The sequence below is a fragment of the Dasypus novemcinctus genome, chromosome 2 (genome assembly GCF_030445035.2).
Source record: "Dasypus novemcinctus isolate mDasNov1 chromosome 2, mDasNov1.1.hap2, whole genome shotgun sequence".
Lineage (NCBI taxonomy): Eukaryota > Metazoa > Chordata > Mammalia > Cingulata > Dasypodidae > Dasypus > Dasypus novemcinctus.
Window position 1 is genome coordinate 50,500,094 of NC_080674.1, and position 25,152 is coordinate 50,525,245.

Genomic DNA, 25,152 nt, shown 5'->3' on the forward strand with positions numbered 1-25,152 from the left:
TGTGCCATGTGACCTGGCAATACTGCTACTAAGTATATATCCAGAAGAACTAAAAGCAGGGACACAAACTGATACCTGCATACCAGTGTTCATAGTGACATTATTCAGAATTGCCAAAAGATGGAAACAACCTAGATGTCTATCAACTGATGAAAGGAAAAACATTTTGTGGTATATACACATGATAGCGTATTATTCAGCAGTAAGAAGAAATGAAGTCATGAAGCATATGACATTTTGAATGAAGCCAGAGAACACTACGTTGAGTGAGGCAAGCCAGACACAAAAGGACAAATGCTATATGATGTTGCTATTATTACATTAAGAACTAAATATGTTGTGTAAACTTATAGGGTTTTAGAACATTTTCATTACTCCTAAAGGAAAAATTCCATACCCCATTATACCCCGGTATTGTTGACTGTTAGAATTGATATAATAGCTTCTTTGCTGTTACAGAAAAAATAGTATAGTGTTACTATTAACTATAGTCCAGAAGTTACATTAGTTGCAATTTTCCTGTGTATCACCATATTTGTAACACTTTGTAAAAGAACATTCTTATATTAACCACAATGTTTGTCTACCACCAAATCACTGTTACACAGTTCCTAGATTATCCTCTAGCTTCCCTTCCATTGATGTTTTCATCCCTAGACTACTCCTCTCAGCCACAATCACATTTATAAATCAGCAGTGTTAGTTTCATTCACTATAATGTGTTACCATCAACTCTATTCATTTCCACACATTTACAGTAAACCTTATTAAAAATTTTACATACATTAAGCATCAGCTCTCATTCTCAATCCACATATAGAGTAAACTGTACTCTTGAGTTTACCTCCATAAGTTTATTTATCATATCTATTTCATATTAATGAGACCCTACAATATTTGTCCTTTTATGTCTGGCTTATTTCACTCAACACAGTGTCCTTCAGGTTCATCCATATTGTCATATGCATCCCAATTTCATTTCTTCTTATAGCTGAATAGTATTCCATTGTATGTTTATGCTACATTTTGTTTATCCCTTCTTCAGTTAGTAGACACTTGGGCTGTTTCCATATTTTAGCAATTATGAATAATGTTGCTATGAACATCGGTGTACAAATGTCAGTTTGTGTCCTTGCTTTCAGTTCTTCTGCGTATATTCCTAGTAACATGATTGCTGGATCATACAGAGTTCTATATTTAGCTTCTCTATGTACCCCCAAACTGTCTTCCGCAGAGGCTGCACCGTTCTACATTCCCATCAACAGGAGTGTTCCTATTTCTCCACATCCTATCCCGCACTTGTATTTTTCTGGGTTTTTTTTTTTTTAAACATTAGGATGTACCTCAATTAGCCATGATAAAATATAAATAAACTTAATCCTATACTTTTACAAATATAAGCTTTTAATTTTTATTTCTATAAAATACCTTAAGGATTATTCTTCTGAATGTGCAGATTTTGCTTAAATTTAAATGTATCGAGAGATCATTATATGATTACATAAACACATGGTTCAGGACCTGCATAATAATGGTGTCCACATGTTCACCTTTATTTTAATGAACTTTAATTTGGATCATGCATTGGCCTTTACTGAGCAATGCTCCAAGAGAAAATACTTTGAAACCATTTATTGCATTTACTAATTAGGCAACTAATTAGTATGAGGCCTTTTTTTGATAATGGATGCGATAGGAAGCCTTATGTGTGGTATTAAGGTACATACAAAAGACAGAACTCTAGAATTGTCTAAAGTTATGACTACAATAAAGCAACATTGGTCAAATTTGAATTGTGCCTGTATTACATATTAAAAAAAATCTTGCAAATCCTCAGTATAGAATAAATATGTACAAATATAAAATTAGGTAATAAACCCTTGATGTGTAAAATTCTATTTCAAGATCCAAATTCTTATTACAAGATGTGTTAGCACATTATATGCAGTGTTCTCTTGATAAGGACTCACAAGAGAAATTTTCTTAGTTTTCTTTACTAGTTAGGATTAGGTATGCTTTTTCAGTGTAATTGCTTTTGTCTTTTGAATCAATTTGTTTCACTGAGTCCGTATCTTACACATCCTAGAGCTGAACATGACTTGCCTCTACATTATGCCGTTCATGTTGCATAACACCGTGTCTTTAGTATATCTACATTTTGAAGCGCACATACATCTGCTAAAAAAAAAATGATGTATATAATTCCAACCCTGAGAAATTAATAAGACTATGTGCTATGCTGACTGTTTAAGCAGCTAGGGGAATATATAATCTATTTTTATTGGTATTTCCATCAAGTGTTAACTTTTTTAAAAAAAGTTACTGCTTTTATTTTATTTTTAAAGATTTATTTTATGTACTTCTCTCCCCACCCCCCACCCCCATTGTTTGCTCTCTGTGTCCATTCGTTCTGTGTTCTTCTGTGTCCACTTGCATTCTTGTCAGTGGCACCGGAAATCTTTGTGTCTTTTTGTTGGGTCATCTTGCTGCGTCAGCTCTCCGTGTGTGCGGTGCCACTCCTGGGTGGGCTGCATTTCTCACGCAGGGCGGCTCTTCTTGCATGTGGGGAACTCCTACATGGGGGCACCCCTGCATGGCATGGCTCTCCTTGTGCGTGGCAGCACTGCACATGGGCCCGCTCCCCACATGGGCCCGGAGGCCCTGGGTTTGAACCCTGGACCTCCTATATGTTAGGCGGATGCTCTATCGGTTGAGCCACATCTGCTTCCCAAGTTACTGCATTTAGAGATAACTTTTAGTTATATAGAATGTTAACATGAAATTCAATTTTTTTTTTTTTTATAAAACTCTTGATGAAATTCTGTATTTTAGTCTAATATATGTTTAAGTTTATTTAATTACATGTGGCTGTTTGGTTATGATTTCCAAGATAGTCTAAATTAAATAATTTTAGAAATCTGATCTTATCCTAGTAATAATTAATTAGGGGAAACTGACTATAAAGAAATAGTTATTTTTCCATTATCATACAGCTTGTTAGGAAGGCAGCTTTAGAAGCTAGGCATTTTATTGTTGCCTAGATATGTTTTCAGCAAACAGGAGGCACTCATTTAACTTTTTCTGTGATTCTTTATTCTAGTGTTTACCTGGAAGCAGGACAAGAGCTTAACACAGTAACAGTAATAATAGCAGTAGCTACTATGCTACTACAGTGTTTGTTATATGTCAGACACTATTTAGGATTCTTTATATATATTAACTTGCTTAATCTTTACAAGAACTCTATGAAGCAGGTATTGTTACCATGTGTATTTCCTAGAAAATGAAACTGAAATTCAGACAGTTTAAATATCTTGCTTCAGATCACACACAGTGGTAGAGCCGGGTTGAACCTCATAATTCTACTCCTTATCAGTACTTTTGACATCCATTAATCTGCCTCTCATATAATCCTGAATATCCTTTTGCCTTTTATAAGATTTGCAATATATGTTTGGCACTGAATGCATATTCATTGAATGCCAAGTCAATAAAAAAGCCTGAAAGAAAAATATTTATTTATTTTCTCATGGCTGACTAGAAGCAGATGCAGTAGTGGTCTGCCTCATGCAGGGTTTATCATTCAGATGTTGAGAATATCATAGACTACAAAAACAATCCTAAACTTCATATCATTTTATGCTGTGCTAGCTTTGCTCAAACTTAAATTCTGTTAAAAAGGGAGAAATACTGCAAATTTTCAGTTTGCTTAAGTGTGTACAAATTTTTAAATTACATATAAATTCTTCATATGTAGGGCTCCTCATTTATGAAACCAAATTGAATTTATAGCTGAAGTGAAAATCAAAATAAAGCACTTAAAATTAAAATTAATACCATTAATTTAATTTGATGAATGATGATGATTTGCTGAAGCTGTTTTACCATCACAGTTTGAATACACTACTGGCTGCTATGGTGCCTAATTGTTTTCAAGTCAATATGAAGAAAACCATGATGTTGCCCAGGTGTATTCCCTTTATCCTTTGAACTACCCTGGAACCTTTGTTCCCATAGCTGACTGTGACATGATCTGGTCTTCACTTGATTGAAATCTATAATCTACCTTTAAGTTAAATTCTCTTCTTTTAGCAACAGCCAATGACAATTGTTAGAGTTCTTCCTGGTGCCAACATAGTAGTAAAACACAAACAAATGTGAGTACTGAAATCTCTCTGCAGCTCTCTATTGTGAGGAGATTGGCATTTTACCATATGTGCTCATATGTATATTTCATATTATCATTGAAATTAACACAGTAAATTTATTACAGGAAACAGTTAACTCTCCACAAAAGAACCCAAGAGATCTGTGGACCCAAGTTTAAGAATTATTGGTTTTAAGCCTTGAGACCATACTTAAGAATGTTAGTGTAATATGACAGTAGGGGGAAACGGACTTTGGCCCAGTGGTTAGGGCGTCCGTCTACCATATGGGAGGTCCGCGGTTCAAACCCCGGGCCTCCTTGACCCGTGTGGAGCTGGCCGTGCGCAGTGCTGATGCGCGCAAGGAGTGCTGTGCCACGCAAGGGTGTCCCCCGCGTGGGGGAGCCCCACGGGCAAGGAGTGCGCCCGTGAGGAAAGCCGCCCAGCGTGAAAAGAAAGAGCAGCCTGCCCAGGAATGGCGCCGCCCACACTTCCCGTGCCGCTGACGACAACAGAAGTGGACAAAGAAACAAGACGCAGCAAATAGACACCAAGAACAGACAACCAGGGGAGGGGGGGAAATTAAATAAATCTTTAAAAAAAAAAAAAAAAATATGACAGTAGGGACAGTTTCTGCCATTTTGGCTTTTAATTATTTTGTCCCAATTAGTTTATCAAGATTAGACAGGTACTTGATAGGTTTCTTGGGGAATGATACATAGGAATAGAAATATTTTGTAGTTTATTTCATTTATTTATTTTGAATGCTTTGATTATTAGAGAAGTTCTAGGCTTACGGAAATCATGCATAAAATACAGAGTTCCTTTTCACCACCCTATTCTTACATTATTGACCCTTTGCATTAGTGTGGTAAATTTGTTACACTTGGTCAAAGGATATTTTTATAATTTATTATATAGTACAAGGTATATGTTAGGGGTCAATGTTTGTGTTGTACAGTCCTATAGAATTTTAAACAAAAATTTTTATTCTGGTAACATATTTACAACCTAAAATTTCCCATTTTAATCATACTCAAATATGTAGTGCTTTGCTGTTAATTGCATTCCCAATGTTGTTCTACCAGTATCACCATCCATTGCCAAAACTTTTCTATCAACCCAAGTAGAAACTGTACAATTTAAATAGGATCCCCAGTCCCTGGTAAGATTTCCTCTAATGCTATGAATTTTCTTATTCTAATTATTTCATATCAGTGACATCATACAATATTTGTCCATATTTGGCTTATTTCATACAATACAATGTCTCCATATTGTTGCATATATCAGAACTTACTGTTTATGTTGTTGCATGTATCAGAACTTCATTATGATTTTTCCTTTAATAGAGAAGTTGCAGTTTATGCAACAGTCATGCACAAAATATAGGACTCCCATACCTCGGACTGGTGTGAAAAATTTGTTACAATTGATGAAAGCACATTTTTATAATTGTATTATTAACTAAGGTCCATAGTTTAACTCAGGGTACACTGTGTAGTGTAGGTCCATGGATTTTTTTAAAAAATTATATTCTTTTATATAATTCAGTCTACTATTTCAGTCTAATATTTCAATCCCTTTTAATCACATTCAGATATATATTTCAGTGCTCTTAATTATGTTCACAATGTTTTGCTACTATCACCACTCCCTATTATCTATTACTAAAATATTTTCATCATTCCACATAGGAGCCCTGCACATATTAAGCCTTAACTTCCCATTCCCTATCCCCACCCTGTCCCCTGGCAACCTTTATTCTAGTTTCTGACTCTGTAAATTTGCTTATTCTAATTATTTTATATCAGTGAGATCATCCAGTATTTATCCTTTTGGGTCTGACTTATTTTACTCAACATGATGTCTTCGGAGTTCATCCATGTTGTCTCATATATCAGAACTTCATTTCTTTTTATGACTGAATAATCTTTCATTGTACATACATACTACGTTTTGTTCATCCATCCATTGACTGATGGACACATAGTTGACTTCCACCTTTTGGCAATTGTGAGTAATGCCTCTGTGAACATAGGTGTGCAAATATCTGTTTGAGTCCCTGCTTTCAATTCTTTTGGTTGTATATCTAGTAGAAGGATTGCCAGGTTATAGGGTAATTCTATACTTAGCTTTCTGAGGAACTGCCAAACTGTCTTACACAGTGGCTGCACCATTTTACATGGCCACCAGCAATAAATGAGTGTTCCTATTTCTCCACATCCTTTCCAAAATTTGTTATTTTCTGTTTGACTAATGGCAGCCATCTTCATGGGTATGAAACGGTATCTTATTTGGTTTTGATTTGTACTTCCCTGATGGCTAACAATGTTGAAATCTTTATATGTGCTTTCTGGATATTCTTTGGAGACATGTCTTTTCAACTCTTTTGCCCATTGTTTAATTGAATTGTCTTTTTGTTAAGTTGAAGTATTTCTTGATATATTCTGGATATTAAACCTTTATTGGATATGTTATGTTTCCAAATATTTCCCTTTATGTAGGTTGTCTTTTGCTTCAATTTAATTGTTTCTCACGCTATCCCAGCTACCTCTGAGACACTTCCCTTCCCTCAGGGCAAACTCTGGGGGGTGAACCCAAGGCAGGTTCCTTGGCTCAGTCTATGACTTCTGCCCAATAGATTGGCACAGACATACATGTACGTTACACTGGAAGTATGTACACAAGGGCCACTCTGCTCCCTCTGGAACAGGGTCAGGGAGCCACAATGGGAGTACAAGCTGACTCCACGCTGCATTGTGGAATGTGTGGGAAAGAAATCAGCAAGTGTGCCAGGTACTTCTTACATGGCCTCTGAAGCTCATTTTCTTGATTCAGTGCTTTAGCAGTTAATGCATCTTTTAGCTATGTGGTAGTTTGAAGCTATATGTATCCCAGAAAATCATGTTCTTGAAACTGGTCCATTCCTGTGGGTATAAACCTATTGTAGGTGTGACTGATTAGATTACTTCACTAAGGGGTGACCCACGTTGGGTCTTAATCCTCTTACTCCAGTCCTTAATAAATGAATGAATATGGAGAGAGGGGGCCACAGAGACAGAAATCCCCAAAAGCTGAGAGGGAAAGCCCAGAAGCCAGAAGCTGAAATCCATGGAACATAAAAGTAGGGCGAAAGCCGTGAAGCAGTGAAGCCCAGAGGAGGCGGGAAAATCCAGAAGCCAGAAGCTGAAATCAGTGGAACATAAAAGTAGGGCAAAAGCCGTGAAGCAACAGAGCCCAGAGGAAGAGGGAGAGCCCCAGCGGAAACCTCCATGTGCCTTGCCATGTGAGAGAGGATTCCAGGCTCACCGACAGTCAGTCTTCAGGAAGAAAGAGCACCGCCTGATGAAGCCTTGTTTTGGACATTTTTCTTGGCCTTAAACTGTAAGCTTTTAAAGTAATAAATCCCCTAGGTAAAAGCCAACCCATTCTGGTATATTGCCTTGGCAGCCTTTAGCAAACTAAAACAAACTTTTAAGTAATTTTGAAGAAGTTTACTGTGTTGAAGATTCCTCTGCTGTCTCTGCCCAAAGAGGGTTGGAACAATGGCCACCCTCAGACAGCCCCCAAGGATCTGAGGTAGCTGATCAAAGGCGGTAATCAGGGATCAGACCACATCCCCCAAAAGTTTGGAGGACTGGGTCTTTTGTTGCCATCCTGGCACCAGCAACCTGTGCCAGGAGCTCGACCTCCAGTCTCAACTGCCGCCTACCATGTGGCTGGGAGAAGAGAATGGTAACTGCTGTAGGGAGGATGAAACTCACTGGTATTATCGTCTACCAAAAGTGTGTCCTCACCCCATGCGTACAGATTTAGTCAGTAAATACTGGGATTTCAAGAAGAGAAAAAGTTTATTTAGCAAAGGCTAGCTTCACAAAGACAGGAGGACAGTATTTTCCTCTCTCCCTGAGCTGAGAAGTTGAGGGATATTTATTGGATTAAACAAAGGGAGGTAGGGATCGGGTTATTAGAGCTATTGGCACATAAGGTTTGGTTTGTAAGCATTCAAATGAGTGACTGCAAGTTGGTTATTATCATTGGCTGATGGGTTCTGATATCTTAAGAAGTGGGCTTGTGATGTTTTTGAAATTACTCAGACCTCTTGCTTTCTTTACCTCTTGCTTTCTTTCTGGTCCAGTGTTTTCTGTGGTTCCTGCCCTGTTTGATTTTGCTCACAGAGTATTTTATGTCTTGGAATCATTTTAAGTTAAGGTCTCTTCTTTTTTTGCATATGCTTTGCTAGTCTCAGTTAGGTCTGTGGGGAAAGAAGAAAGCAGGAACTTGTCCTAGGGTTAGATAAGTCCCTCATTTCTTAAAAGAAGGGAGTGAAAGTTTTTACAAGTTAATAAGGGAGAGGCTATTTGCCTGGGTTAGTGTGCGACATTTTCGGTGAGTGTGATTTTTACTATTAGAATTAGGCAAAGTTTTCTCCTAGGTTAGCTTTCTTTTAAATATGTATATCTTGGCCATTAAAGCTAATTAAGGCTGGTCTGGCTGGAGCTGTTAAAAATAAGAATTTATCTATGGGGTGTTTAAGTGGCAATTTGGGAGAAAAGAGAAATGGAAACTTTTGTATCCTAGTTAGGGACTGAGCTGTTTTAGCAGTGGGGTTTATGAAAAGTAGATCAGGATCTGCTACAGTGTTTATCACAACTACCAGCCTTTTCCTCTAGTTGGATGCTGCAGTTTTCCCCTGTTCTCTGGAGTTTCAAAATAGGTGATTCCGACAGTTTCTGACAATTTAATAGTTGTTTTGGTATAGGAACTAATTCTTGGGCCATCTTCCCATAATCCTCAACTGTTAACAATCTTTTATAGGCAGGAAAAAGAATGGATTTGCTTGGTACAAAGGATGGTGTCAGTAGGAATTTCAGGGCAGGTAAGAGGGGAAATGATGCCCCTAATGTCATCATTTAAATCCTACTGAAATTTTTGGGTGAAAAATCTTTAAACGCTTCGTGTAAAATAAATTCCCTGTCCTAAGTTCCAAGGGTGTTTTTCACCATCAAAAATTTGGAATCCTGGCACCATTCATTGTAGTTTTCTCATTGCTCTCACCACTAAAAAGACCAAAGTAATTCCATACCTGTTTCTTCTTCTGAACTCATCTACGTTAGGTGAATAAAGGTTCAAATAGTAGGCCTGAGTGACACCTTCTTTGGTAATCTGAATTTCATAAAATTTAAAGATTATCAGGGATTGATAACTGATCTAGTGCTAGGACTCACACCCATCTGTCTGAATAACATATGTGAATATATGTCAGTGTGTATTTTATACTGACACACATACTGGCGCAGCCCTGTCATGTATTATCCAGGCTAATTTAGGCAAATTCCTTACCTTATTTAAGAACTTTATACAATATAGCTGACTTCTGGGGAGTATCCTGAGAACTAAAAGGGAAATGTCTGCATAGAAATTTCCTGGTTTACCCTGTAGCATATTGGAAATTGGTGAACAAATATTGGTATCATTTTCCTGTTCCAGATATAATCTGTGATAGAAATAACTTTAAAAAGCTTGAAAAACAGACATTGATGAATTTATTTTTTGAAAGAAATTCCATGTGCGTATATCTCGAGAACACAAATAATGCCTAATAGTAAAATTTTGAGTCTACTTAAATATCTGCCTGAAGGGCCCCCTCTTCACTTCCTCTGGGAAGGTGGGACATAGAAAAACTTTTATGAGCTGGCTCCCTTCTCAGAAAAGAAAGCTGTTCCTAAGTCTACATTGAACATTCCAGAGTTCCCTACCATAAAGCACAGATGAAGTTGCCAAATTTCTGCAAATTTCAAACATATATACATGGGAATTGGGAAGATAAGATTGTCATTCCTCTTATTTCTAGAGGGCCAGTTTTATACATTTTAGCTTTACATGAAATTTTGCAGTTTTGTTTTCCTTTCCATGAAGCAAAATATGTAAGCAAATCAACAAAAAGAAATCACCTCTACCTGTATGTTAATAAATAACATGATAATTAGTAAAACACAAAGTAAAATAAACTTTTCAGAACCAATAATATCATTCATTTTACATAAAAAAATTTTAATTTGGCATCTCAGCTGAAGTTTTTTATCTCAAAGGCTGTTCTCAAAATTATTTCTATATCCAGTTCTATCAGCTTCTGTCATTTGGATTTAAAACTTTAATTATATTTCAGCAAAGTCTTTGTAATTTTCTATATATTGCTTTCCTATATATGAAAACATATGATTCTAAGTTAGCATCTCACTGATTACTACATGTTTATTTTCCTTTGGTAAATGCATTCTCTCTATATATAGAAATCTTATTTTAAATTATCTTGGAACTGTGATAACAAAATTACCTTTGGATTGACAGAATCATGCAGACATTTGTTACACAGCAGTGGAAACAGAGCAAAGAAAAATCCAATTGTCTGCACAATAAGAAGCTGTCAGAGAAGAAAGTGAAGTCTCCCTTGCATTTATTTTCTACCTTGCGCAGGTAGGTAACAGGTATCATTGTCTTCCTAAACTCTAGGCATGTCATACTCCATTGTTATTCGATTCAGAGCATTCTTTCTATAGTCTTAGCATCTGTTTGTTTATCCTTAAGACTTCAAAGAAAGGTCCAAGTTACATGCATTCCATCGCTGCAGAAGTCTTGTTCTATATAAAAGCATAAACATTCATTTCTATGTTTAGAGTTTTCATTTCTTTAACATGAGTCAAATTTACTAAAACTATATTCTCTTATTTAGATAAATCAGATAGAGCTTTCACCACCAAAAATAGTTCCACATGGGGGTATATATGGGATAGATAGAAAGAAAAACAAAAGCAAAACAAAACCCTTAGACCCTTTAATATTTTTCAGGAACAGTATAATCAGGTCCTATGATCATTCCATACTTGCCTTTAATTTTAGTCCTAGCTCATCTTTATTTATGAAGACATTTATAACAGTATGTCTAGACTAAATGAGCTCCAGTGTTTCATTCAGAGTTGAGTTTGGGTTCAGTAAGTGTTCTCAGTGGTCTTTTATACTCATGGTTTTCCCTGTGTTAATCGTTACTAATTTTTGAAGGTCGCCAAGTTATCCTCCCCCTGGTTGTGGAAAAAGCAAATCCAAACTGAAATCTGAGCAAGATGGAATCTCCAAAACGCACAAGCTGCTGCGGAGGACTTGTTCCAGTACAGTCAAAACTGATGATGCATGTGCCACAAAGTCGCACAGGACCTTTGGTCGCTCCTTGTCCAGCGATCCCAGGGCTGAGCAGGCAGTGACAACAATTAAATCACACAAACTCTTGAACCGTCCCTGTCCTGCAGCTGTTAAGCAAGAGGACTGCCTCACTCTAAAGTCACATAAGTTATTGACTAGATCTTGTTCTGGAGACCCACGATGTGAGCACAACGCCAGCTTGAAGCCGCACAAACTGTTAAGCAGGTCTTACTCCAGTAATCTCAGAATGGAAGAACTATATGGGCTGAAGAACCACAAGTTGCTCAACAAGTCATACTCCAGTGCCCCCAAGTCATCTAAAACTGAGCTTTTCAAGGAAACTAATGTAGAGGGCAGGAGGCTCTCACTTACCTCAGGGCTTATTGGTATCTTAACACCATCTTCATCTTCATCTTCTCAGCCTGCTGTGCGTAAATATTTTCATCTTGGATTCTTAATTAAATGTTAACTAAGGTGCAGTAGACTTTTTTGGTAAAATGTGGTGAAAGAAAGAAGCAAGGTCGGTTATTTTATTTTTTAAAATTAACGTTTTCTTTTTGGATATTGTTTTGCATGCCAGACATTTGCAGCTGTTACTGAAATGTTGATTTTGATTCTGAAAAAATAAATGTAGCTATTATTTGACATTCAGTCCAAATTCCTGTCTTGGTAATGAATGCTGCTAAAAATGAAAGTTAATTGTATTCACAAAGCCTTTCCTTTTAAGCAAGCATTTAATTTTAATGTTTTATTAGGTAGGATTTTGTTATCTCTAGTTATCTAACATGAGTAGTGGAGAACAAGGATGTCTTATAATTAAATTAAGAGTCATATCCTTCCTGTTCTATATAAAAAGGGGACACCATTACTTGTAGAGAGGAACAACGTTCACAGGTTTATTCCAAAGTCTCACTTGAAGTTGTTTATAGAGTCTCCTTCCTAAGGAAGTCACTTTTACTGAGCTTTTACTGGGGGAGGAGTCAGGAGGAAACTGTATTCATGACTGAAGTCCTTTAGATGGTATTTATTGCGAATCAATCTTATACAAACTTCATTCCTATAATGATTGACATGACAACCAGTTTCCAATAAAGAAACAAACCTATCTTATGTATATCATTTACTTATCTAAAATATTTGAGATAAAAATATTTTGTTTGCTTTTACCTTTTTTTTTTAAGATTTATTTATTTATTTCTCTCCCCTTCCCTCCCCCCCTCCCCCAGCCCCAGTTGTCTGTTCTCTGTGTCTCTTTGCTGCATGTTCTTTGTCCGTTTCTGTTGTTGTCAGCGGCACGGGAATCTGTGTTTCTTTTTTTATTGTGTCATCTCGTTGTGTCAGCTCTCCGTGTGTGCGGCACCATTCCTGGGCAGGCTGCACTTTCTTTTGTGCTGGGCGGCTCTCCTTATGGGGCACACTCCTTGCGCGTGGGGCTCCCCTATGTGGGGATACCCCTGCGTGGCAGAGCACTCCTTGTGTGCATCAGCACTGCGCGTGGGCCAGCTGCACGTGGGTCAAGGAGGCCCGGGGTTTGAACCTTGGACCTCCCATGTGGTAGACGGATGCCGTAACCACTGGGCCAAGTCCGCTTCCCTGCTTTTACTAAATAGGTGTATATTGTGGGGGATGGGGAGTATTTATCATTCATATTGACACCACCAGCAAATAAATGAAATTGAAAAAAATGAGAAGATCCTGATTTCAGAAAGTTGTGTTAACCTTTTACATATTTATTTCTAAAATTAAATTATAAATTAATTGTAAATTTTTATTTATTTTAAGAAAATTTAAGGATGTAGAAAAAAATAATGTTGAAGAATTCCATAGTGGAAAGTTTTCCTTGATAGCTTCACCCAATTTCAGATATTCTGCAAAAGAAAATGTATTTCCTCCTAGCATGGATAGGACTATTAGAGAGTTTTAAGTATTGTACTACTTTCAGCAGCTATCTAATATTGCCTGGGAGATAGAATTGTATCTGACTGTAAAATAAGATTGAACTGCTATAAATGAGGAGACCAGAACATTTGATATTGAGGAAAAGAGAGAATGTGTTTGTTGTAATCATGTAAAGTTGCCAATCATTTTTACTAGAAGATCAGAAATTAAGATGGCTATTCATTTAGTTTAGGTAAAGAGTGCTATAGCAGTGGCAAAAAGGGAATTATAATAGAAAGAATAAAGAAATTTTGAAATCTTGCTTTATAATCACATCTTTATTGACTTTTATAAAAACTGAAAGACTGTAATTGATATATTTTTCCAATTAAAAAAAAAACTATTCTTTTCTTTGCTTTTTTATAGCCAAATGGTGCAAAATGCATTCCAGTACGAGACCGTGGCTTTCTAGTACAGGTATGATTTAAGACTCCATCCATTGTAGTACCATTTTAGCCCTTATTGTATTTTTTATTACTGTTTTTTTATTATTTATTTCTCTTCCCCCTTCTCCCCGCCCCCCGCCATTGTCTGCTCTCTGTGTCCATTCACTGTGTGTTCTTCTGTGTCCACTTGCATTCTTGTCAGTGGCACCAGGAATCTGTGTCTCTTTTTTGTTGCATCATCTTGCTACATAGGCTCTGTGTGTGTGTGATGCCACTCCTGGGCAGGCTATGCTTTTTTCACTCAGGGTGTCTCCTTGTGGGGTGTACTCCTTGCACGTGGGGCTCCCCTACATGGGGGATGCCCCTGCATGGCATGGCACTCCTTGCGTGCTGCAGTACTGCGTGTGGGCCAGCTCACCACACGGGTCAGGAGGCCCTGGGTACCAAACCCTGGACCTCTTATATGGTAGGTGGATACTCTATCAGTCGAGCCACATCTGCTTCCCCTTAGTGTGTTTTCAACTCGTTTTTGAACACCACATAATTGATTCTCTTTATTATTGCCTTCAGACAATTGAGTTTGCTGAACAGCGGATCCCTGTATTGAATGAATACTGTGTGGTTTGTGATGAGCCACATGTGTTTCAAAATGGCCCCATGCTTCGGGTAAGTTCTCATTGGCAGAATGTCAGGGTTGATTAAAAATACAAGTGATAATGGTTGAGAAATATTTTATATTTCAGTTTAAAATAAGTACTTTTTATTGAGGAAATTACTTAATGCACTAAGTGGTATAATTTTGACATAAAAGAATTGGTAATCTGAGTCTGTGAAAGAATAAGTACTTTGGTACTAGAAAAATGTTTCTTATTATACTTATTACATGTATCTATTTTTCTATATCTATATAGATATAATACATGTTTATCTGTAACATTGTAAACAATGTTTCTTCAAAACCCCACAATTTAAAATGACTAATATAGAGAGACTAGGCCCCTCTTCCAGTTAGGAGAGGTACATAATAACATATGGAGAATAAGAATAAAGATTCTCTAAAATACCCAACTCATTTACGTATTTGGACATTATCTGGCTAGTATGGAAATAATAATCAATGTGCATACATGCATTTTGGAGAGAAATACCTAATTTTAAACTTATTTTTTGTAGTTTTTAAAATTGAAATAAAATCCATATGGCATTAAATTCTCCATTTTAAAGTGTACAATTCTGTGGTTTTAAAGTACTCATAATGTGAAACCATTACCACTATCTAATAATTCTAGAGAATTTCCATCACCCAAAAAGAAAACTCGTACTTATCAGCAGTCACCCACAATTTCTCCCTGCCCCATCCCCTAGTAACCACTTATCTATTTTTTGCCTCTGGGTTTGCCTGTTCTGGACATTTCATATGCATGGAATCATACTCTGTGGCCTCTTGTGTCTGACTTTTTTCACTTAGCATAATGTTTTCAGGTTTCTTTGATGTAGCATATGTCAGTACTTTTATTCCTTTTTTTGGTTGAAAAATATTCCATTATTGAATGTGCCACTCACTGGGTGAGTTGTGACTCAGGTAAAATAAAGACACGCATTTTTGAACCTGTCCTTAAGGGAGTCACAAGAAGGTAAATTCTTTGTGAAAGAAGTCTATTCTGTTGCCACTACACTGCGTTGTTAGTATCCAAGCCATTGGTGAGCTTGTGAATCAAGGCTGGGACTAGGGTAAGATAAAATGCTACAAATCCCACAGTTTGTACCAAGATTCAGCCATTTTTCTTGAACAAGGTAACGCTGCTTGGGTTGCTGTAAGCCTGTGGAATTTCTAGAGTTCCAAAATGTTGTTGCCAGCTTTTTCTTGTGGAATTTCTGGATTCTTCACTTCATCATTTTTACTGACAAAGCTCTCTAATTCAAAGTTGTAAAAAAAAAAAAAAAAGTGGTGCATTTATCCTATCTATATGCTAGTTTAAATCCTGTGTTAGAATCTGAAAAACAATAAAATATAAGAAGATAAGAAGATAAGAATGGAGCTTATATCTATTATAGTTAATAGGAGAAAGGAGGGGGTGGAGCCAAGATGGCATCAGAGGAAGGAGCTCCTGGAGTCAGCTCCTGAAACAGGGCAGATGGTGGTCACTCAGAGCTACCTAAAGTACCTTTTGGAGGACCCAGGAGACCAGAGGAGTATCCTGCAACATCCTTAACAGTGTGGAAGGAGGAGACTGTCCATCTGCACAGAGGAATCGTGAGTAGAGCCCTCCACGCTGCAGAGGTTGGTGCCAGTGTCCTGCAAGCCTCCTCGGGAGCTATTCTGTGGTTGAAGTTCTATCTCCCCCAATAAACACAGGAGGAAAACACAATGTGGCACCGACTTCAGCTACTGACTAGTGGATCCGGCGGGCTGAAGTAGAATCCTAGGAACAACTAAACTTTGAGCCTGTGCAGGTCAGAGGGAAGCTGGTGGCCGCCATTCTGACTCCACCCCAGGCATGAGGGGAAGCGGCGCTGACTGAAAATCAGTGCTTGTAAGGACTGGCTTCTTTCCACCGAGGTTGAATTGCAGGTCTAGCCTAAACCCCCAGTGGGGACCTGTACCACCTCTCTGGGAAGCTGCAAGCCACACCACAAAGGCTGGTGCCCATCCTACTCTAGGGGTGCAAGCTGCCTCAGGAGCTGTTCCATGGCTGCAGTTAAAAGCTCCATTTCCCATAAACGGTGGAGGAAGAGACAAATGTCCACTGACCTCAGCTACTGATTAGTGGACTCAGCTGGCTAAAGTATAATCCTAGAGCCAGCTAGGGTCTGAGCGTGTCCAAGCGGGAAAGTCTGGCAGCCGCCATCTTGACTCCACCCCCGACTTGAGGGGGAGCCTGGCTGACTAAAATCCAGTGAAGTCAGGGATGGGCTTCTTTCCACCAAGATCAGACTGCAGCCTAGCGTAGGCTCCAACCCCACCTCCAGCAGAGATATGGCTGGCGGGACCTGCAGCAGGTTCTCCAGGGATGTGCAAGTGCTCTCCACTGGCACAAGCTGAATAGTCAGACACCTGGGGCTGTATCTCCACACCCCAAGAGAACAGGAGAGGAGCTGGGTATCCTCAGCCTCTCTGGGCAATGGCAGGAGTTTTCAACACAAACTCAGGTTTGTTAAGTGCCTTTGAGCCCATCTCCACCTCTATCCCCCCACAGGTTAGGAGGGGGCTGATGTTTCCTCAGCCTCTCAGGGCAACAGTTTTGGTCTGCACAAGTCCGACTGTTGGGCACCTGTGGCTGCATCTCCATCCCCAATAGGACAAGAGATGGACTGTGTTTGCCCAGCCTCTTTGGGTAACTGCAGATGCTTTTGACCCACATAGCCTGGTCTGGTGAGTACTTGTAGACGCACCATCACCCCCCAATAGGAAAGAAGGGGGCTGATCTTTCCACAGCCTTTTTGGGCAACAGCAGACCTTCAGCCTGCATGGACTGGACTATTGGATGCCTATGAATCCACCCCCACCCCTAATAGGATAGGAGGGTTTTGGTGTCTCCACAGCCTCTCTGGATAATGGTGGGTACGTTTAGCCAACAGGTACTCAACTGTCAGAAGCCTGTGGATGGATCCAACCCCATACCTTAAGAGGATAGAAGGGGGCTGTTGTTTCCTCAATCTCTCCAGGCAATGGCAGGTATTTTTGGCCTAAAGGGACTGAAATGCTGAGCAACCAAAGAACCACCCCTATCACCCAATAGGATAGGAGGGAGCTGGTGCTTCTTCAGCCTCTCTGAGCAACAATGGGTACTTTCAGCCTACAGAACTGAACTGTTGAGCATTTGTGGTTCTGTTCCCACCCCCTAAAGGGCAGAAGGGACAGTACTCCCTCAGCCTCTCAGGGCAACTGAAGGCATATTTGGCCCACAGAGATTAGATTGTTGGGCATTCCAGAGGGTCCATTCCCACTCCCTGTAGGGAGAGGGTCTGGTGATACATTAGTTTACCTGAGGAACTGGGGTCATTTTGGACTCACACAGCATAGATTGCTGACCAAAACTGTAGCTCCATCCCTGCCTAAGGTAGGGTAGGAAGGGGTATGAAGCTTGACCAGTGTCTCCAGGTGACTACAGACAGTCTTGTGCCCAACTGGGATCATACATGGCTACAGCTCTGTTCCTACCCCTAACAGAGGAGAAAGGTGGGAGAAACTTCATCAATTCCTGGGGCAATGTGGGCAGCTTCTTCAACCTCTCAATTGCTTACAGCACCAAGTAAATCCTTGATTTCTGCTACACAATCAATAAGGGAGAAAAGATAAAAAATCCCTAAACTAAAGGGAGAAGCTACACCCAGAATAAATACATCCAGCAAACCAGATGCGGAAACACCAACAAAATATTACAATCCATACCAAGAAATAGGAAGAGATGGCCCAAATAAAGGAACAAGATAAGCCTGCAGATGACATAAAGGAGTTGAGACAACTAATCTTAGATTTTCAAACAAATCTCCTTAATAAATTCAATGAGATGGCTAAAGAGATTAAGGATATTGAGAAGATATTGGATGAGCACAAAGAAGAATTTAAAAGCATTCATAGAAAAATAGCCCACCTTATGGGAATGAAAGGTGCAATAAATGAAACTAAAAATACACTGGAGGCATATAACAGCAAATTTGAGGAAGCAGAAGAAAGGATTGGCAAGCTCGAAGACATGGCCTCTGAAAGTGAACAGATGAAAGAACAGATGAAAAGAATGGAAAAAATTGAACAGGGTCTTGGGGAACTAAATGACAGCAAGAGATGTGCAAACATACATGTCATGGGTGTCCCAGAAGGAGAAGAGAAGGGAAAAAGGGCAGAAAGAATATTTGAAGAAATAAGGGTGGAAATTTTCCCAACCCTATTGAAGGACATAGATATCCATGTCCAAGAAGCACAACGTACTCCCATCCAAATAAACCCAAATAGACCAACTCTGAGACATATTACTAATCAGAATGACAAATGTCAGAGACAGAGAGAGAATTCTGAGAGCAGCAAGAGAAAAGCAATGCATAACATATAAGGGATACCCAATAAGATTAAGTGCCGATTTCTCATCAGAAACCATGGAGGCAAGAAGGCAGTGGTATGATATATTTAAGATACTGCAGGAGAAAAACTGCCAGCCAAGGATTTTATACCCAGCAAGATTATCTTTTAAAAATGAGGGTGAGGTTAGAATATTTACAGATAAACAGAAACTGAGAGAGTTTATAACAAAAAGACCAGCTTTGCAAGAAATACTAAAGGGAGTGTTACAGCCTGAAAAGAAAAGACTGGACAGAGAGGCCTGGAAGAGAGTCCAGAAATGGCAGCTATATCAGTCACAGTAACTGAAAGAGTCAAATATAAAATGACAGACAAAATGCAAAGATCAAAATGGATGAAATAAGAACTGCCTTTACAGTAATAACATTGAATGTTAATGGATTAAACTCCTCAATCAAAAGACACAGACTGGCAGAATGGATAAGAAAATATAGGCCATCTATATGTTATCTGCAAGAGACTCACCTTAGACCCAAGGATACCAATAAATTGAAAGTAAAAGGTTGGAAAATGATATTCCACACATGCAATAACTAAAAAAAAGCTGGGGTAGCTATACTTATATCAGATGACACAGACTTTAAAGGCAAACTTATTACAAACAAGGAAGGACTTTACATATTAATAAAAGGAATGATTCACCAGGAAGAAATAACAATCATAAATATATATGCACCTAACCAGGATGCCCCAAGGCACGTGAGGCAAACACTGGCAAAACTGAAGGGAGAAATAGACATCTCCACAATAATAATAATAATAGTTGAAGACTTCAATATACCACTCTCAGCATTGGATTGAACATCTAGGCAGAAGATCAATAAAGAAACAGAGACCTTAAATAATATGATAAATGGACTTAACCTAATAGACATATACAAAACATTGCACCCCAAAACAGCAGGATATACATTCTTTTCAAGTGCTCATGAATCTTTCTCCAGGGTAGACCATATGTTAGGACACAAAGCAGATCTCAATAAATTCAACAAATTGAAATTATACAAAACACTTTCTCTGATCATAATGGAGTAAAGCCGGAAATCAACAAGTGGCAAATAAAGGGAAAATTCACATATACATGGAGATTAAACAACACACTCTTAAATAATCAGTGGGTCAAAGAAGAAATTTCAAGAGAAATCAATAAGTATCTCGAGACAAATGACAATGAGAATTCTACTTATCAGAACCTATGGGATGCTGCAAAGACAATACTGAGGGGAAATTTTATAGCCCTCAATGCTTACATTAAAAAAGAAGAAAGAGCTAAAATCAATGACCTAACTACACAGCTGGAGGAACTAGAAAAAGAACAGCAAACTAATCCTAAAGCAAATAGAAGGAATGAAATAACAAAGATCAGAGCAGAAATAAATGAAATTGAGAACAAAAAAACAATAGAGAAAATTAACAAAAGGTTGGTTCTTCGAGAAGACTAGCAAAATTAATAAACCCTTAGCTAGACTGACTAAGGAAAAAAGAGAGAAGATGCAAATAAATGAAATAAAAAATGAAAACCTTGCTACTGACCCCACAGAAATAAGGGAGATCATAAGAGGGTACTATGAACATCTTTATGCTAAAAAACTAGACAATGTAGATCAATTGGAAAAATTCCTAGGAATGTACAAACAACCTACAATGACAGTAGAAGAAATAGAAGACCTCCATAAGCCAATCACAAGGAAAAAAATTGAAACAATCATCAAACAGCTCCCCAAAATGAAAAGCCCAGGACCAGACGGTTTCACAGGTGAGTTCTACCAAGCATTCAAAGAAGATTTAATACCAATCTTACTCAAGCTCTTCCAAAATATTGAACAAGAAGGAATGCTACCAAACACAGTCTGTGAAGCCAATGTCGCCCGAATACCAAAGCCAGATAAAGAGATTATCCTTGCCCCAAAATTACAGATCCATTTCTCTAATGAATACAGATGCAAAAATCCTCAATAAAATACTTGCTAATCAAATCCAAGAACACATTAAAAGAATTATCCATCATGATCAGTTGGGTTTTATACCAAGCATGCAAGGCTGGTTGAACACAAGAAAATCAATCAGCATAATATACCACATTAATAAATCAAAGAAGAAAAACCACATGATCTTATCAATTGATTCAGAAAAGGCATTTGACAAAATACAGCATCCTTTCTTGATAAAAATACTACAAAAAAAAGGAATTGAAGGGAAAATTAAAACTTTCAGTATTTGCAGATGATATGATTGTGTATCTAGAAAATCCTGAAAAATCTACAACAAAGCTCTAGAGCTAATAAATGATTTCAGTAGTGTATCAGGATACAAGATCAATACGCAAAAATCAGTGGTGTTTCTATATACTAATAATGCACAATCTGAGGAGGAAGTCAGGAAAAAAATTCCATTTACAATAGCAACTAAAAGAATAAATATGTAGGAATAAATTTAACCAAGGATGCAAACCACTTGTATTCAGAAAACTATAATGCAGTGCTAAAAGAAATAAAAAAAGATCTAAATAATTGGAAGAACATTCCATGCTCATGGATTGGAAGACTAACTATCATTAAGATGTTAGTTCTACCCAAATTGACATACAGATTCAATACAATCCCAATAAAAAATCCACCAGCATTTTTTAAGCAAATGGAAAATGCAATTATCAAATTTATCTGGAAGGGTCAGAGGACCCGAATAGCCAGAAACATCTTAAAAAGGAATAGTGAAGTTGGAGAACTCCCACTTCCAGAGTTTAAATCATATTACCTAGCTACAGTGGTAAAAATAGCATGGTATTGGCATAAAGATAGACACATAGACCAGTGGAACTGAATTGAAGATTTGGAAACAGACCCTCACATCTATAGCCAAGCAATTTTTGACAAACCTGTCAAGCCCTCCCAGTTGGGGCAGAACAGTTTATTCAACAAATGGTGTTGGGAGAACTAGATATCCATAGCCAAAAGAAAGAAGACCCCTACCTCACACCTTATACAAAAATTAACTCAAAATGGATCAAAGACCTAAATATAAAAGGAAGTACAGTAAAGCTCCTAGAAGAAAATGTAGGGAAACATCTTCAAGACCTGGTGGTAGGTGGTCGATTCTTAAACCTTACACCAAAAGCAAGAACAACAAAAGAAAACATGGATAAATGGAACCTCCTCAAACTTAAACATTTCTGTGATTCAAAGGACTTCATCAAGATGAAAAGGCAGCCCACTTGATGGGAGAAAATATTTGGAAACCACTTATCCGATAAGGGTTTGATTTCCATTCTATATAAAGAGATCATACAACTCAACAATAAAAGAGCAAGCAATCCAATTAAAAAATGGGCAAAAGACCTAAATAGACATTTCTCCAAAGAGGAAATACAAATAGCCAAAAAGCACATGAAAAAATGTTCCATATCACTAGCTATTAGGGAAATGCAAATTAAAACAACAATGAGATATCATATAACACCACATAGAATGGCCATTATTTAAAAAACAGAACAGTAAATGCTGGAGAGGATGTGGAGAAATAGAAACACTCCTTCACTGTTGGTGGGAGTGTAAAATGGTGCAGCCTCTGTGGAAGACAGTTTGGTGGTTCATCAGGAAACTAAATATAGAACTGCCATACCATCCAGCAATTCCTCTACTAGGAATATATCCAGAAGAACTAAAAACTACGACACGAACATACATCTGCACACCAGTGTTCATAGTGGCCTGGTTCACAACTTCCAAAAGATGGAAACAACCCAAATGTCCATCCATCAATGAATGGATTAACAAAATGTGGTATATATGTATAATGGAATACTATGCTGCAGTAAGAAGAAATGAAATTGGGACATACATGGTAACATGGATGAGTCTTGAAGACATTATACTAAGCGAAGTAAGCCAGATGCAAAAGGACACATACTGCATGGTCTCATTAATATGAGCTAAATACAAATAATAAACACATGGAATTAAAACCTAGAGTATAAGTTATAAGGAAATAAGAGGAGGGGTGAGAAGAACTATGGATGCTTTTATGTACATAGAAGTTTTAATTAACTTGACTGTAAAAGTGTGGAGATGGATAGAGTTGATAGTAACACATTATAGTGAGTAACAACTGGTTTATAAATGGGATTGTGACTGAAAAATGTAGCCTGGGGAAGTAAAGGTCAATAGAAAGTAAGCTAAAGAATAATCTAGGGACTGAATAATACAGTAAACCCAAAGGCGGTCGAAAATTGCGGTTAAGAGTACAAATGCAAGAGAGTCCTCCTGTGCACTAGAGAAGATGTACATCACTAATGCAGAGTGATGGGAATATGGAGAAACATGGGAAAACTACAATTGGTGTGACCTATAGACAATGGTTAACAGCAATACAATAATATTCTTTCATCAATGCAAGTTGTACTGTGTTGATAATGGAGGTGTATGGAAAAAGTGTGCCAAATGTATGCTATGGACCATGATTGGTGGTAGTAGTCTGATGATATTATCTCATAATCTGTAGCAAATGTTCCACCAGGGTGTGGAATTGTATGGGAAATCTACACATCTGTATGATTGTTTTGCAAGTTCACAATATCTGTAACAAAAATACATTTAAAAAAATAGTATGGGTCGGGGGGAAAATACACCAAATGTAAGATAAGGACTATAGTTGGTAGTAATATTTTGACAATGCTCTTGCATAGTTTGTAACAGATATTTCACACCAATGCAGAGAGTTGGTGGAGGGGTGATGTATGAGACCCCTGTGTGCTGTTATGTATGTTTATTTTGTAAGTTCGCATCTTTACTATACACTTATTGTTTATGTGTGTTCATGTATGAATCATATACTTCAATTTAAAAAAACTAAAAAAAAAAAAAAAAAAAGGAGAAAGGAAATGATTGAGTGCTATATGCCAGACCCTGTATAATATATTTTGCATTTTGCTTATTTGATTTTCACAAAACCCTCATAGTTTATATATTTATGCTCCCAGGGTGCAAATGAAAAGATTCAGAATCATAGAGGTCAAGCAATACCAGTTAGTATGGATAGGAGCTGGACTTCTAACTTAATTCTGGCTGACTTCAAAATTTTGCATCGTAAACGCTTATTGAAGGCTTAATTAGTATAAGACAGTGTACTAGATTAAGAAAAATTGGTCTTACCCTTAGAAATACATGTGTGAAAAGATAAACCATAAAATTTTTAGGTAATAGTTTAGAACAAAATTAAAAGATAAAAGACAAATCTATGCATCTGTGTTTGCCAGATTTATTGAACATATTATACATGTTTATAAAAGACTTTAATTAGTCGTATTCTCAGGCTTAGTGATACCATTGTTTTGTCTTTGAATTCTTATAAAATAAAATAAAAAGAAAATTGAAATCATATATCTCTAGTGCTTTCTACTTACGAGCATTCACAGGATTTCTTATTCTAAAAACCTTTCCAGTAAGAATGCTTGCATTTTTCTGTGGAATGTATTATCTTAGATCTGTTAACTAGGTTTTTTTTTTTTAGATTTCTAAATATTAACAAAATCACACCTCAGAGAAACATGGTACAGAGGATTTACAAAGTGTTTCTACTGAAAGAGTAGTGTTTTCATTCAAATTGAGGGATATATTCAGTGCAGTACAGTTTTTTCCCCTGATTCCTATTGTGTTGTTCCCATGCAGATATTCTGAAGCAGCCTAAGTAGTGTTGTAGATACTGTATAACATAGACCTTTTAATTCTACAGCTTCATTTCATTTCCTATAAGAACCCCAAAAAAGAATTTAAAAATTCCTTTTTGTTTTTGTGAAATCATTAGTGTTTTGAAAAACTTCAAATTGTAGGAAAGGACAAGATGAAATTGAGCTTTGTGTCACTGATAGAATTTTGAAATGGAAAACATCTACAAAGTGATCATTTTATTAGAAGTTTTTTTGTATTTAAAGGTACATACTTTAAGAATATGTGTAGTAATCATTTTATAATCATCATCATCTGTCAGGTTTTAGGATATTTGTTCTTTCAATTTGTTTAAAGTAACACAGATGAAAGTAGAATTTTATTCTTGCAATACATATGTCATTTTTTTGGCCAGTCAACTTTTCTTTCAAAGAGATATATTAGTATTCTAACACCCAAATTAAGTAAATCAACATTAATTAATTAAAAATATATGTGTGTGTGTATTTTTTTTTTTTTTTTTTTTTAGGTACCAGGGCCAGAGATCGAACCTGGGACCTTGTATGTGGTGGGAAGCCAGCACTCAACCACTGAGCATACCAGCTCCCATTATTTTTTCAATTCTGTTTTTTCCACTTAATACATGGAAATGTGTAGTGAAGAATGGGGGATGCCTTTGGTTATCTCAGTGTATCCCATTTGGGAGGTATAGTTTTATTTTGTCAATATTTATCTTTTATTTTTAA

At 37.4% G+C, this 25,152-nt stretch overlaps 1 protein-coding gene across 2 annotated transcripts in view; it reads left to right on the plus strand.

Annotated features, from left to right (window-relative positions):
- Nucleotides 1-25,152, plus strand: part of PARP8 (poly(ADP-ribose) polymerase family member 8) — a 214,324-nt gene that overhangs the window by 150,110 nt on the left and 39,062 nt on the right. For both annotated transcript variants that reach the window (XM_004456185.4, XM_058308825.2), the window contains exons 12-15: nucleotides 10,500-10,625; nucleotides 11,208-11,772; nucleotides 13,650-13,700; nucleotides 14,240-14,335. In XM_004456185.4, coding sequence (XP_004456242.1) covers nucleotides 10,500-10,625; nucleotides 11,208-11,772; nucleotides 13,650-13,700; nucleotides 14,240-14,335 — 838 coding nt within the window. The remainder of the gene's footprint in view (nucleotides 1-10,499; nucleotides 10,626-11,207; nucleotides 11,773-13,649; nucleotides 13,701-14,239; nucleotides 14,336-25,152) is intronic.